Genomic DNA, 14,553 nt, shown 5'->3' with positions numbered 1-14,553 from the left:
CTCATCTCTGCATCTCAAAGAAAGAGCAACATATCTCTCTCCTCTCTTGATCTTTCCACCAGGAAAATTGCTTCCCAAACTGGCTTAGGGCAGTCTACAGTATGCCAGGTCCTTCAGAAACTCCAGCCAGAGAGGACTAGGCTTTGTGGTGGCCACCCATTAAAGCCTACCCCTACCAACAAAAGGGCTATTGTTCAGCAAATCATTACTGGCAAGGCCAAAAATGCTGTCCCTGTCATTCAATTCATCAATTCTCTTATTGATACTCCTGTCTGCCACAGACTGTTAGAAATAGCCTCAAGGAAGCCTCTGTAAAGGGTGTGGTCAAGAAAAAGAAGCCCTTGCTTTCTAATGGACACAAGAAGAGAAGGCTAGCTGTTGCTCTCAAGTACCAGAATTGGACTGTGGAGGACTGGATGAGAGTTATATGGTCAGATGAGACCTAAATATGCAGGACTGGGTCAGATGGGCAAGAGTATGTGTGGAAAAAGAAGAGTGAAGGGCTAATTGCTAGAGAGGTCAAGGGTACAGTTAAGTTTGGAAGTGGTTCACTGATGGTATGGGGCTGCAGAAGGTGGAATGGAGAAGGGGTTTTGAGTGAGATGGATGGATGGATGGATGGCTGAACAGTATGTGGCCATTTTGGAGCAGGGGCTGCTGCAAAGCTTAGAAGATTCTGGAATTCCAGAAGGTCATATAATCTTTCAAAAAGATAATGGCCCCAAGCACACCTCTAGGAGAGCCCAAAGTTGGTTGGAAGAACAGGAAATCAACCTTCTGGACTGGCCTGCACAATCTCCAGACTGTAATCCCATTGAACATACTTTGAATCACCTCAAGAGATGCCTCTCAGGTTATGAGAGTGCTCCTACAGTCATGTACTGACTGTGGGAAAGAGTGGGAGAAGATTGATGAGGAGCAGTGTCAAAAATGGATAGAAAGCATGCCTAGAAAGATTGAAGCAGTTATTAGGGCCAAAGGAGCTTGTATGAAGTACTAGATACTTAAATTGATATAAAGTCAAAAAACTGACCACATGAGTCATCATTTTAAAATGGCTGCCATTTGATCAAGCCTTATCCAAAACCCTTGACCCCTGCACCAATAGAGAGCCAATGGTAAGGGCTATGTTTCATACACTCATAGGTTAGGGCCTAGCTTAGGGGATATGGGGCACATCAGGGAAATGGGGAATGACAGAGTTGTGGTCATGACCAGTCAGTGACAGGTTTAAACCATTTTTTCACTTCCTGATGCAGTATTGACTTTAGTGAAAAATGTCCAAACATGTGGTCAGTTTTTTGAGCCACTGTAAGTACATGGGGGTGTATATAATGTGGGGGGAGTGCAGCCTATGACAAATGAGGCACAGATGCTTGGTAAGTAATGAGTAAGGACTGAGTAATCATGATAAGTATGTGAGAAATGAAAAGTAAGCAAGTAAAAAAGATTGGTAAGTATTGGCAATAAACAAGTCAAGGATAGTCAAAATATCACAGAATGAGTCAAATAGAGTCAGAAACTGAGTAAGCACACTGGTATCACATTAGGGGGTGGCGATGCAAGTCAGATCTCAGCAGAGACTAATGAAGTTATGAGTATCTCAGTGTACAAAGTAGTCACTTTATTGGTACCTAACAAAGTTATGAGTATCTACACTATGTCAGTACCAAGTAAATGAATGTAAGTATAAGTATGCTCACCTCAGTGTATGAAGAAGTCACTGAGATGGAAAAGAACAGTGCAGAAAATTTATAGTACCATAATTAGTAAGCATAGTGACATTGGAATTTAATTCCAAGGGCCAGGGAGAAATTCCGAGCCCTCTGGGCAAAACTCCGAGAGGCTACCATAATTCTGGAACACATTCTCAACACTCCCCCTCAATCAGGACAGAGTCCAAGTGCAGATGTGAAGTGTTTTGCCTTGATGCTAGGTAAAGGTTTGGTAAGGGTATTGGTGACCATGTTGTCAGTAGGACAATAAATTAAATGAAAGGAATGGTGTTCCACAGTGAAACGAATGAAATGGTATCATATATCGATGTGCTTGGTGCAAGCATGGTAGCTGCCATCCTTAGTGAGTGTGATAGCAGATTGGCTGTTGGAATACAGCGGGATAGGATGTTTGAGTGGTCAGAAAACTTCTCCGATGAGTCATCGAAGCCACAAGCCCTCTTTGGCTGTATGAGTTGCTATGACACACTCTGCTTCAGCAGTGGAGAGCATTACAAGTTCTTGTTTCAGCAAAGCCCAGCTAATAGCTCCTCCATCCAGTAGATATGCATATCCACTGATAGCCTGTCAATGCTCCTGTGAAGCTCTGTCTGCATTGGTATAGCCCTCAAGGCCTTGTTCTGTATTTCCAAATGTCAAAGTGAGCACTTTTGTGCCAGCAATATACCTGTAGATTTGTTTTATGGCTTCCCAGTGAGTCATGTTGGGTGTGTTATTGAACTGCACAACTGTGGAGACAGCAAATGTGATGTCTGGGCAACTTTGCTGAGAGGATGAAAGGGTGGGAGGAGGAGAAGGCAGGACATCTTCTGCTGGATCTTGCAGTAAGAAGGCAAGATGCACATCATACTTGTCTGAATGAGATCAGGGAGGCTGGAGAACAGTAGATTATGCTGCAGCGGTCACAATGTGGGAAGAATGATGGATGAGATTGGAATAAAGATGGTGCAGGGAGCAGGGAGGAATGATCCATATGCTTCATCAACCAGGGAGACTGAAATGACCACATAAGACCCTTCTAACCAAGTGACAGACCTGAGGCAACCAAAGAACATCCTTCTAGAAGTCATACTGATGAGGAGACCATGCTGACCAAGCTGCATGGGATGAGATCAGGCTGACAATGATGGAATGAACCAGGGGGCTTCAGGGTGGAAGCTGGTGGGAATGCCTGGCAGATATATGTGGCTACTGTCTCTGCCAAATGAGACAAGCAAGATGATCAACAAAGAGGCAGCCATTATTGATGGACTTAGCAAATTGAGCATCTGATGGATGGAGTGCTGTAGAAATGCATAGGGTGTGAGGATCCTCTCCAAATTTGGAAGGCAGAATTGCATGGCTGAGCACTTTAACCGAGTGTGAGAATGGAGTCAATATCTTTGGAAATGGTGGAGATACAACAAAAACTAGAATGCCATACATGGGTGCTAAAATCCTTTAATGTGCACTTAACTTGCTTCCTCTTTTCTCTTTAGCACTGATGACTACTCATATCCAGCAGTCTTTCTATGCATGAGGCCTTTAGTCTTCATCTGCATTCATGGGCATTGCATGCAACTTGTCAATGAGTTAGGCAGAGTCAGCTGTAACCATGTCCACAACACCTTTGGTGTGTGACAGCACTGTGCTCACCCTTTTGTCAAAGGTGATCTTGTGTACATCTCTATGAAGAATATTAGCTTGTCAAAGGGAATGTCAAGGAAACTTGTACTGAAGTTCATTGGTCCCTACCACATCTCAGAGGACTTTGGGAATAACTGTCATGACCATTGTAGGAAAAGAGAATAAATGGGGAGAGAGGTTTAGTAGGAATATCTGAGGGGAATGAGTAGGCCAAAAAGGGCTTCTATAGCCTGGGACTGGATCCTTGTAGTTGTCTGAAGGCTTCTATTGCTGTCTTGGTGCAGGGAACAACCTGCTCAAGCTTGTCTCTTGTCTGTGGTAACTCATCTCTTTTTTTTCTAAAGAAAAAAACTGTACACAAGTAGAACTACTGCTGACTAAGCAACCAAAAAAGCGAAATCTGAGTATAACTTGTAGAAAAAGTATCTAGGAATGAAAACCAAGTAAAACAAGGAAAATAAACCAATTCCCCTGGTAGGGAAATTACATTCCCTACACTGTGTGTTCATCCTAAGTCCTCACTCACTCCACATCCCTTTCCACCAGTCATTCACTCACTCCACACCAACTCCACCTGCCCCCTGATGTTTATGAGTCATCTCCACTCTGACTACTGTTGGACTTGTACTGCTCTCCTACTGGACTGCACAGACTGTTCTCTGAGGAGTCACATGACTACCCTTCAGACTTCTCCCTGACAGTGCATAGTCAGGTACTCTGTGGCATGCACACTGCATGGTCCAGTGCCTGGACTGTTTCCTTTTTGGGATGTTCTATGTTACCTGCTTGTATGTCCTCCATCTACCCTTCATTTGTCATCTAGGAAGTTTTACTTGAAAATTTATGAGTCTCCATATGTCAGTTCTGATTCTGGTTACTGTACCTCCATAGTAGTATAAAAGCATGTATTGTACTCTGATGGTCTTCAGTATGAATATCAACATAGTTCCTACTCCCTCTGTCTCTGTCTTCTGTCTGTCAGAGTTACCTCTGACTATCTGTCTGTTCTCTCCCTCTGAAATATGAGGGCTGAGATCATGCAAGGGGGTAGCACACAAGCTAAACCCAATGCCCTCACTCTGCTCCACCTTTGTCTCAGCAGACTTCATTCCTGCCAACACTCCACCAGTTGGAGTTCTGCTCTCTTGTGTCAGACTTGCTTCCAAACCTCTCCCCAGCCCTTGTCTAGCATTGGAGTTGGTCAGAGTAGGCCCAGACTTGACAGTATATTCAAACTCACACTTGTGTGATCTCATTTTCTGTCTTCCAAGAAACTTACACCATTATGAGAACTTGAGCTCAATCCCAGAGAGAGGTCACTGAGAACCTTGCTGCAGCACTAGCTAATCTGCATTGACTCCCTTCTGTTGTTGAACAGTTCCAATCCTTCTCCACTCAATGCTGCTCTCATGCTAAAGGTGAAAGCACTTCACAGGCTGGTCACTCTGATCTCCACCCAACAGCCTTCCATACTCTGTCTCCTCATAACTGAGATGATGGACCCAACCCTGACCCTGATGACCCCAATGGTGATCCTGATGGTGGGGGCAGCAGTGATGGGGATATCCCCAAAGACCTGGCTGAGCTGCCAGAGGATCCCCTTGTAGCTCTTGCTAGAGCTGTCCATGCACTTGTGCAGTCTAGTTCACACACTGGGGACTCTGCTCCAAAAACCAAAGTCCATGAGCCTGACACCTTTGACAGCTCCAACCCTAAGAAACTCTGTGAGTTCCTTGTACAATGTGAGCTGAACTTTCAAGACTGCCCCTGCACATTCTGCTCCAACAGGGTGAAGGTTACCTTTTCTCAGTCTTATCTTAAGGGTATGGCTCTGGCTTGGTTCAAGCTGGACCTACTAAACCCTGAAAATTATGACCATCCACTCTGGATGGATGACTACCATGAATTCTTACATGAGCTCACAACCAATTTCAGTCCACATGATGCCATAGCAGATGCCATCCAACAACTCCAGAACCTTACTATGAAGGATGGCTCTTGAATTACCAAATATGTCATGTAGTTCAATCACTGGGCTTTGCAGGTCAAAGACTATGGTGTCAGTGCACTCCACCACCACTTTTATAGCAGACTTCCAGACCACATCAAGGATGAGATCACTCATGTCAGAACACCTTCTACCCTTGCACAACTCCACAAACTTGCCCAGACCATTAATGCATGCTACTGGGAGCATAAAGCAGAGATCTCACACACCACCAAGTCTGCAACCAACAAGTCACAGTCCTCCAACTCCAACAACAAGCCTAAATTGTCATCCTCCACCTCCACTCCAAAGTCCAATGCAAAGGGCAAGGGCAAGCAGAATGATCTGCCCAAGTCCAATGCATTGAAGTCTGATATTGCCCATCTTCAGGGCAAGGATGGCAAACTCACCTCTGCTGAATGCCAGTGCAGGATGAAAAACAACCTCTGCCTCTTCTGTGGCAAGGCTGGCCACTCTGCTAAGGACTGTCCCAAGTCTACCTCTCATGCAGCCAAAGCCCATGCAGCTATGGCTGGAACTCTGCCTGCTCCACCTGCAGAGAAGGCAGAGCCAAAACATTAGTCTGCTCCTCCAGGGAGCTCACACAGCCTGGAGGAAGTGTTGATCCCAACTGTGTGCAACTGGACATCTGACTCAATGTGTCTGCTCTCTCTACTCCCAATTCTTTACTTCCATCTGTAACTCTTCCTGATTATTCTGTTGATACTTTTTCTGCATTGATTGGTTCTGGCTCTTCTCATTGTTTCATAGACCTGTCCATAATCAAAAAATATGCTATTCCTGTTTCCTCCATTTCTCCACCAATTCCACTCTGCTTGTCTGATGGTAGTACAAATGCTGTCATTTCCCAAGAAGTAGATCTTTCCCTCTGCTTCCCTTCCAGCAATGTCAACTCCATTTCATTTTATGTTACTCCATTGGATTCTTCATGTTCACTGGTATTAGGACACAACTGGCTCACCCACTTCAATCCATCAATTGACTGGGTACTGAGCAGTATATTGTTCAAACCACTGTTACAGGGAATGCCAACACCCCAGGCACCTTCATCACCTTCCACTGCAATCTCTGCTCCAGATCTGACACCCTCTGCTCTGTCTGCAGCTCCAACTACAACTCTGACAGACTCGCCATGCTCTGCTCCACTTGTCTCACTCATCAATGCTGCCACATATGTCAGAGCCTGTGCTCTCCCTGGCTCTAGACAGTTCCACTTACAGCTCTCCACTGATGATGTGAAGCTTCATGCATCCTCTGCTTCTTCTCTGCCTCCTGACCTCTCCTTGGTCCCTCCTGAGTATCATGAGTTTGCTGACATCATTAGTAAAGACAAGGCTATGGAACTTCCACCACACTGCTCATTCAATCTCAAGATTGACCTCAAGGAAGAAGCTTCTCTGCCCATTGGCATGATCTACTCTCTGTCTCCACCAGAGCTTGAAGCTCTCCACACCTTCATTGATGAGCATCTTGGCTATGGTTTCATTAAGCAGTCCACCTCCACTCACAGTGCCCCTGTCCTCTTTGTAAAGAAGGATGGTTCACTCTGCCTTTGCATAGACTATCAAGGACTCAATAAAATCACAAAAAAAGACTGCTATCCACTGCCACTCATCTCTGACCTACTTGACTCTCCAAGCTGTGCTAAAGTCTACACCAAGATTGACCTCTGCCATACCTATCATCTAGTCCACATCACAGATGGAGATGAATGGAAAATGGCTTTCTGCACTTGTTATGGTTCTCACAAGTGGTGGGTGATGCCATTTGGTCTGACTAACATGCCTGCAGCTTTCCAGTGATTCATTAGTAGCATCTTTGCAGACATGCTTGATGTCTGTCATGGTATACCTTGATGACATCCTAATCTATTCACAGGACATGGAGTCACACTGTGAACACATAAAAGAGGTACTCTGCTGTCTTCAAAAGCATGGTCTTTATGCCAAGCCAGAGAAGTGCAAGTTTCACTCCAACTCCATTGAGTATATTGGTTATGTTCTTTCACCCTCTGGTCTCACCATGTCTGCTGAGAAGATTCAGGCAGTCTGCGACTGGCCTGAGCTGTGGAAGGTGTGAGACATCCAGTCTTTCCTTGGCTTCACCAACTTCTACAGATACTTCATTAATAACTACTCTGACATCGTCATTCCACTCACTCACCTCACATGAAAGGGTGCTCCTTGGAACTTTTCCAAGGAGTGTTGCTCCACTTTCCTCTGCCTGAAGGATGCCTTCAGCTCTGCTCCTGTTCTCACTCACTGGGTTCCTGACACTCCACTTACAGTGGAAACTGACACCTCTGACTATGCCATTGCCAGTATTTTGTCACTCACCTGCTCTGATGGTGAACTCTGCCCAGTTGCTTTCTTCTCCCACACCATGACTGCACCAGAACTCAACTATGATACCCATGACAAGGAGCTGTTGGCTATCTTCGAGGCCTTCTGCCATTGGTGGCATTACCTAGAAGGTTCTGCCTTACCTGTTGACATGGTGATGGACCACAAAAACCTTGAGTATTTCTCCACCTCTAAGGTCCTCACTTGTTGACAGGCCTGCTGGTTGGAGTACCTTTCACAGTTTAATCTTTCCATCTGCTTCTGACCTGGCCACCTAGGAGCCAAACCTGATTCACTTACACAATGTTGGGATGTCTACCCAAAAGGGGGGGATAGGGACTATGCACAGGTAAATCCTCACAATCTCCACCCTATGTTTACACAGGAGCAACTTGCATCATCCCCCTGTACCACTACCCTCATGGCACCTGTGCTCCACACTACCATGGTCTTTGATGTTGAGTGCTTGCACTCCAACATCATCTCCACCCTACCATCTGCCCCTGTCTCTGCCAGCCACCTCCCAACTCTGACTAAGCCTTGGTGGTCCCTGGACTCTGACGGTCTACTCTGCCTTGACAGTTGCATCTTTGTCCCTGACATTGATGATCTCCACCTTTGAGTGTTTTGGTTCAAGCATGACCATCCTCTTGCAGGCCATTTTGGGCAGAACTACATGCTAGAACTCATCTGCAGGGACTATGTGTGGCCTAACCTCCACTCTGATGTGAAAGAATATGTCAGGTCCTGCACTGCCTGTGGACAGAGCAAAACTCTGTATCACTGCCCCTATGGTCTGCTGAAGCAACTCCCCATCCCAGAGAGACCTTGGAACTCCATCTCCATGGACTTCATTGAACACCTCCCCAACTCTGATGGTTACTCTGCCATCCTCATAGTGGTGGACTGCCTCTCAAAGCAAGCAGTGTTCATTCCCACTCATGACTCCATCACCTCTGCCAAACTTGCTAAGCTCTTCCTTACCCATGTCTTCTCCAAGCACAGAGTACCTGCTAATGTCACCTCCAACAGAGGTCCTGAGTTTGTCTCACACTTCTTCTGCCCTCTAGGAAAGGCCCTTGATATGTGTCTTCACTTCACTTCAGGTTACCACCCAGAAGGCAATGGCCAGACTGAGTGAATGAACCAGACCCTTGAGCAGTGCCTTCATGTCTACTGTAACTACCAACAAGACAACTGGGCTGAGCTGCTACCTCTAACAGAGTTCACTTTTAACAACACACCAAGTGCAACTACTGGCATTTCTCCCTTCTTCACTAGCAAGGGATATCATCCAGACCTGTCTGTGGTCCCTGACCAAGACTTCACCTCTCCAAGGGCTCACAACTATGTTGTCAAGCTCTCTGCCCTTCATGACTTCCTCTGCTCAGAAATGTCCACCACTCAGCAGTGCTACCAGGGTCCAGCAGACACCAAACACATACCTCCACCTGAGTTTAAGGTTGGAGAACAGGCCTACATCAAAGCCAAGTACTTCTGCTCCACTTCCCCTTCAGAAAAACTCTCTGAAAAGTACTTAGGTCTGTTCACCATCTTGGCCAGGCCAGGTATGCACTCCATCACCCTTAAGCTCCCTGACTCTATGTGCTCAGTATATCCAGTCATCCATGTCTCACAACTGGAAGCCACAGTGGCTAACCCCTTCCCAAACCACTAACAACCTCCACCTCTGCCAGTGGATGTTGATGGTGACCTTGTGTATGAAGTATTGGAGATACTTGACTCTAAGGTGGACCACCATTGCTGCCACTGTCAACTCTTGTACCTAGTCTGCTGGACTGGTTATGAGAACACCAATGAGGAAACCTCTTGGTTGCTTGCAACTGAGCTGGGTCATGCCTCCAATGTAGTTTCTGCTTTCCATGAATGTTATCCACACAAACCTGGCCCATACCAACCTCCACCATAATACTCCACCTACATAACCCTCCTCTGTGGGCCAACTCCACCCCTTACCAAACTACCTTAAGTACTTTAGAATTTTCTCTGCTTATCCATCTCACTTCTCAGAACCACAAATAAAACCACAAGTCTATTTCATAATAGTACAAAAATATACACACTAAAAACAAAAGACAAAAAAAAAAACAAAAAAGAAATCTACACTACTCTTCCATCACTTGCTCTCCACCACCCTCCTGCTCTTCTCCACCTTCCTGCTCTCCTCCAACTTCTTCCTCTTCCTCATTATCCCCCTTGGCACCTTCATCTGCTTCCTCATGCTGGTCCTCCACCACCTCCAACTGAGGCCTCTTCCAACTGCTGCCTGTGCACTCAAGCTCAGCCATCCTGGCCTCACATGCATCCTCCTTCCTCCTCATCTCCACCCACTCTGGCCAGGTGTGGTACAGTGCCCACTCATCAGCTGTCCACTCTGCAGCTGCAGCCATCTGCTCTGCTGCCTCTGCCATCCTCTCAAAGGCCAGCACAGTGGTCTCATGCACTTCAGCCTGCCTCTCCATTGCCTGCAGCTGCCACTCCTGCTCCCACTCTGCCCACCATGTGTGGACTCCTGCACCTGGAGGACCCTCAAGCAGGGTCACTGGTTTGTCTTCCTCTCTGCCTGCCTCCCACTTGTCATCTGCCTCTTCCATCTCCATTGCTCTCTCCTTCCCCTTCCCTCACAGTCTCTTCTTCTTCTCCCCTTGGGAGCTGCCTGTCCCCACTCTCTTCTGCAATGGTCCTGCCATGGTGTCCTCCCTTGTCCAGCTACACACCTTCTTCTTGTGGCAGGGCACACAGGCCCTGGTCTTGCCTTGCCCAGGCTCACACTGTCCCACTGTCAGACTCACTATGCAGTGAGTACAGGGGGGCTGCCTGGTCATGGTGACCACCACAGAGGTCCCAGGGACCCTCCAGGTGGTGTTGACATCATACACCATGCTGCATAGTCTAAGAAAAGAAAACTGTGACTCAGCTCTGCCTGGCTCACAGTACTCTGCCACTTACCTTTGTGCAGCCTCGTCCCACCTGGCCTGAGCCCTCTCCTCAGAGGCTCTCTGCCTCTGCCTTTCTGCCTCCTCCTCTGCCACCTTCTTCCTTTGAGCCTCCTCCTCCTCCTCCACTCTCTTCCTCCACTCCACCTCCAAGCACTCTTCCTCTGCCTTCTGCCTCTTGGCCTCCTTGCACTTGGCCTTGTGCTCTGCCTTGCACACTCTCTCTCTCCACTTGATCTCCTCATGTCAGCACACCTGCTCCATGGACTTCTCCTGCTCAGTGTCAGTGGAGTCATCAGTGAGGACAACCAGTTCTTCATCCACAACTTGGGAATAGTCATGGACATGGCTGGGGGTTTGTCACAAATTTTTGAGGTGCATAATAATGCTGCTGGCTGACAATGCTTGCATATTTCCTTATTAGGGTCATTAAAATGGTCTGGTAATGACATGTCAATGGCTTGGGGGCAGTGCCAAGGGAAGAAATTTTATTGGATGGGAATTACCTGAGTTACCAAGTGATAATGATCTGATAATGACTGATATGGCATGACATTGTCTTACATCAGCCAAACCTGGGATCAAAGGATGAACTAGTCCAGCTATGATACATCTTCTCTCATGGCTCCCTCCCATACCACCCATTCAGCTTTGACCTGTCAAAATGCTGAATGGAATCATGCTGTTCTCCATCAATGCCCTCACTGTAACAGGAAATTTCAGAAAACCAGTTTCAAGCAGCACAAGGCAAGTTGCAGGAAGCACAAAGAAGATGAGAGGGAGCGTGTAGCTTTTGAACATCAGTATGAAGAGAAACAACAAGGTATGTGAATTGGTGCATAGTGCAGGCAGACCCAATGTAATGGTTTCTGGCTTCAATTATTAACTCAGCTGCCCACCATCAAGCTGCAAGAGCATCAGTACTCAAATCACAGCCTTGAGTGCCTGAAGCTCACCACATGGATACAGGATATTGTTTCATTGATGAACCCAGTGAGTCTGATTTCCATTTATGTTGTGGTCCTAGTCTCAGACAACCTGCAGCTGCAGTTGAGGTGACTATGGGACAAGATTACAATGAGATGAGCAATATGCTCCAAGCCTCAGGTACGTATTCACTTCAGTGCATGTTCTTGTAGTGCTCATAATTCCCTCAGATGTGTTGATGCCAACTGCCACAAGTTCTAATGTGGCAAAACTTCCTGAATTCAAGATCCAATTTCATCCAAGAAGCAATCAACCACCAATTTATCAGTCTTATGAAGAGTTCTGTGTTTGCAGTGAGAAGTCCCCATCCCCAGTTGACAAAACATCTTGGTCCCCATTTTGCATGTTGGGTGACTTCAAGTTTGCAGAAATCACACTCACTTCACTACTCAACCAGCAACAAGTCAATGCCCTGCTGGATCTCTTTGCTTGTGTCATGCAGGGAGCTGCCCAAGTCATGCTCAAGAATGATGCCAAACTTCACAAAGCATGTGATGCAGCTGCGATGGAACTCACTCTGGTATGATTTTCAAATATCCATTCATTGCCATCCGTCCTACCTACCTAAATAGTTCTCCAGGGTTGAAGTTAAGGTACCATACAAAAAGGAAGAATGTACGTTCAAAGCACATATTCACCCACTGTGGGAGTGGGCACTTGATATCTTAGAAAATCCATTCCTTGGTCCACACTTCACCTGGGGTGCACAGCAACTTTACAGACACAACAGCATTGAGTATGAACATTTTTACAATGAGCCCTGGACCAGAGATTATTGGTGGGATATTCAAGTATGTGCCTGGTCGATATGTCATTCATTACCTGTACATAACATGTTGTATTTGTGCTAGTTGAGTCTACCAAATATCAAGGATGCCATGCCATTTGGCCTGATCCTTGATGCTGACAAATCCAACCTATCATCTTTCGGCACTGCCAAGAGTTACCCCATTGTTGTGCACTGTGCAAACTTGCCAGTTGAGATTCAGAATAGCAATGTCATTGGTGGAGGTACTGTTGTCAGCTGGCTGCCTATTGTGAATGACATCCACTGTTTAGATATTCATATTCATATAGGCTAAGAACATTTCAGGTCCCTGAAGATGCTGAAGAAGAGGGAAAGCTAGGCTACACAACCCTCAAGCATGTCATTTGGCACAAATCTTTTAAAAAGTTTCTTCTGGAGATTGAGCAGTACTCAAAGACTAGGTACATACATACATCTTCACACAACAACATTACCCATTGGCTCTTTCCAAGTCTTATGATGTTGTCTGCCAATTTTGAAGAGATGTAAAATACTTCCTTCTTCTTGCTTGGACTAATGATACTAACTCAATGGCCTACTACAGATGCATGATGGCACTCACTCATGGTCATGGTGGCAAATGCCCTTGCCCTGTATGTCTTGTACCATCAGAGCTACTCCATGACCTCTCTAGGACTTTTGAACCTTGTATGCATGCCCAGGGCATCAATGCATTATGTGTTCATGCTATGAATCAAGCTGAAGGCAATGAATTGCTGAAGTGGTTAGGTTTATGAGTGATCAAAGTAAGTTTCCACCAACAAATCACCATCAGTGAACTAATATATAATGGGATGCAGAATGTGTTCTGGCTGATTGGGTTTTCTGATCTCCACCTCACCTGCAGCTTTGATCAACTGCATTATGGGCATGGTTTTTTGGGCAAGCATGTCTTTGGGGACCTAAAGGTGGTTGTAAAGGCACTCGGGTGACAGATCAAAGCCAACATCAAGAAGTAGTGAGTCACTGTTTTACAATCAATTGCTCTGAACATTGTCACTTCTCACATTTGACAACGACAGTGTTGCAAGTTTTCCTTGCTGGCAAAACCTCACACACTTCAACTAAGTTATTCATGTCACTTTTTCAGATGGTAACAAGCTGGCCAATATCTCCAAGGTATGTGTGTCCAATACTGGACAGCTGTCAATGAACTGTTTCCCTAGCAAATCTTCTACATGGGGATCAATGTTTTGAAGAAGAGTATAACCCCTGAAGGGTACCAGCTCCTCTGAGTCATCTGAAGCTACCTACAGCTTGATAGCCTTGTTGGCTTAGATGTCCAGACCAAACATACAGTTAACATGATCAACAATGAAATATTGACATTTGATCAGACACTGAAGGTAGTTATATGCTTCGTGCTCATGCCAATTTGTCATAATGTGTCATTTTCAGGACTACACTAAATGCATCATGAAATCCAACATTGATAGTCTGTGAACTGACTGGAATTTCCTGAAGGTCCACCTCTGGAAGCATGTTGTTTGAGATATCCACCTAAAGGGTGCCACACACAACTATAGCACTTGGCCCAATGAAAGTATGCATAAGCCAATCCAAGACACATATGAACACCATTCGAACAGTAGAGACATTCCTGCTCAGGTATGACAACCATGTGTGCCAACACTCCTACTCACAGTCACTTTAAAATGCATGTTAGGTCTTGCAGGTAGATCATCAAGTTCTTGCTACGAAGCTTCTCAGATTGTGTGTTGATCACCTCAAGAAATCTGTCTCTGGGGAATCAGATCCAGAAGTTGATGCAGTCAGTGAGCATACCTCAGTTGATCATATTAAGCTTGGTGCACATGTTGTTGTGACCCAAACCCTGAAAGACTTGGAGGAAAATGGTCAGCCAGATATGGTGTTCCATCGGCTCCATCAAAGGTTCTGTGAGTTCCTTAATGACACCCTTCCAGCATATGGATATCAAGTCAAGTCATGGATCTCCCTCCCTGCTGACTTCATGGAATGTATCTACACTCTCATTATGCATTCATCTAGTTGAAACTGTGCTTGTGCTAAGGTTAAAGAATACCATTATCTGCTGGTCAACTACAAGTTGACTGTCACTTGGAACCAG

General features: G+C 45.8%; 1 protein-coding gene across 1 annotated transcript; it reads left to right on the top strand.

The window, feature by feature from the left end:
- Positions 1–11,840: 11,840 nt before the first annotated feature.
- On the top strand, positions 11,841–13,384 carry F5J12DRAFT_685078 (uncharacterized protein; the record flags this gene model as incomplete). Its single annotated transcript, XM_051740297.1, has 6 exons — positions 11,841–12,176; positions 12,250–12,447; positions 12,508–12,693; positions 12,750–12,949; positions 13,009–13,188; positions 13,240–13,384. Coding segments are annotated over 6 exons (1,245 nt in total), but the record flags the coding sequence as incomplete, so codon positions are not given.
- Positions 13,385–14,553: the final 1,169 nt, after the last annotated feature.

Source organism: Pisolithus orientalis (genome assembly GCF_024613125.1).
Source record: "Pisolithus orientalis strain OTSU chromosome Unknown F5J12scaffold_70, whole genome shotgun sequence".
In the NCBI taxonomy this organism is placed as follows: Eukaryota; Fungi; Basidiomycota; class Agaricomycetes; order Boletales; family Pisolithaceae; genus Pisolithus; species Pisolithus orientalis.
The sequence above is the reverse complement of the archived record's forward strand: the minus strand, read 5'-3'. Positions and strand labels throughout refer to the sequence as shown.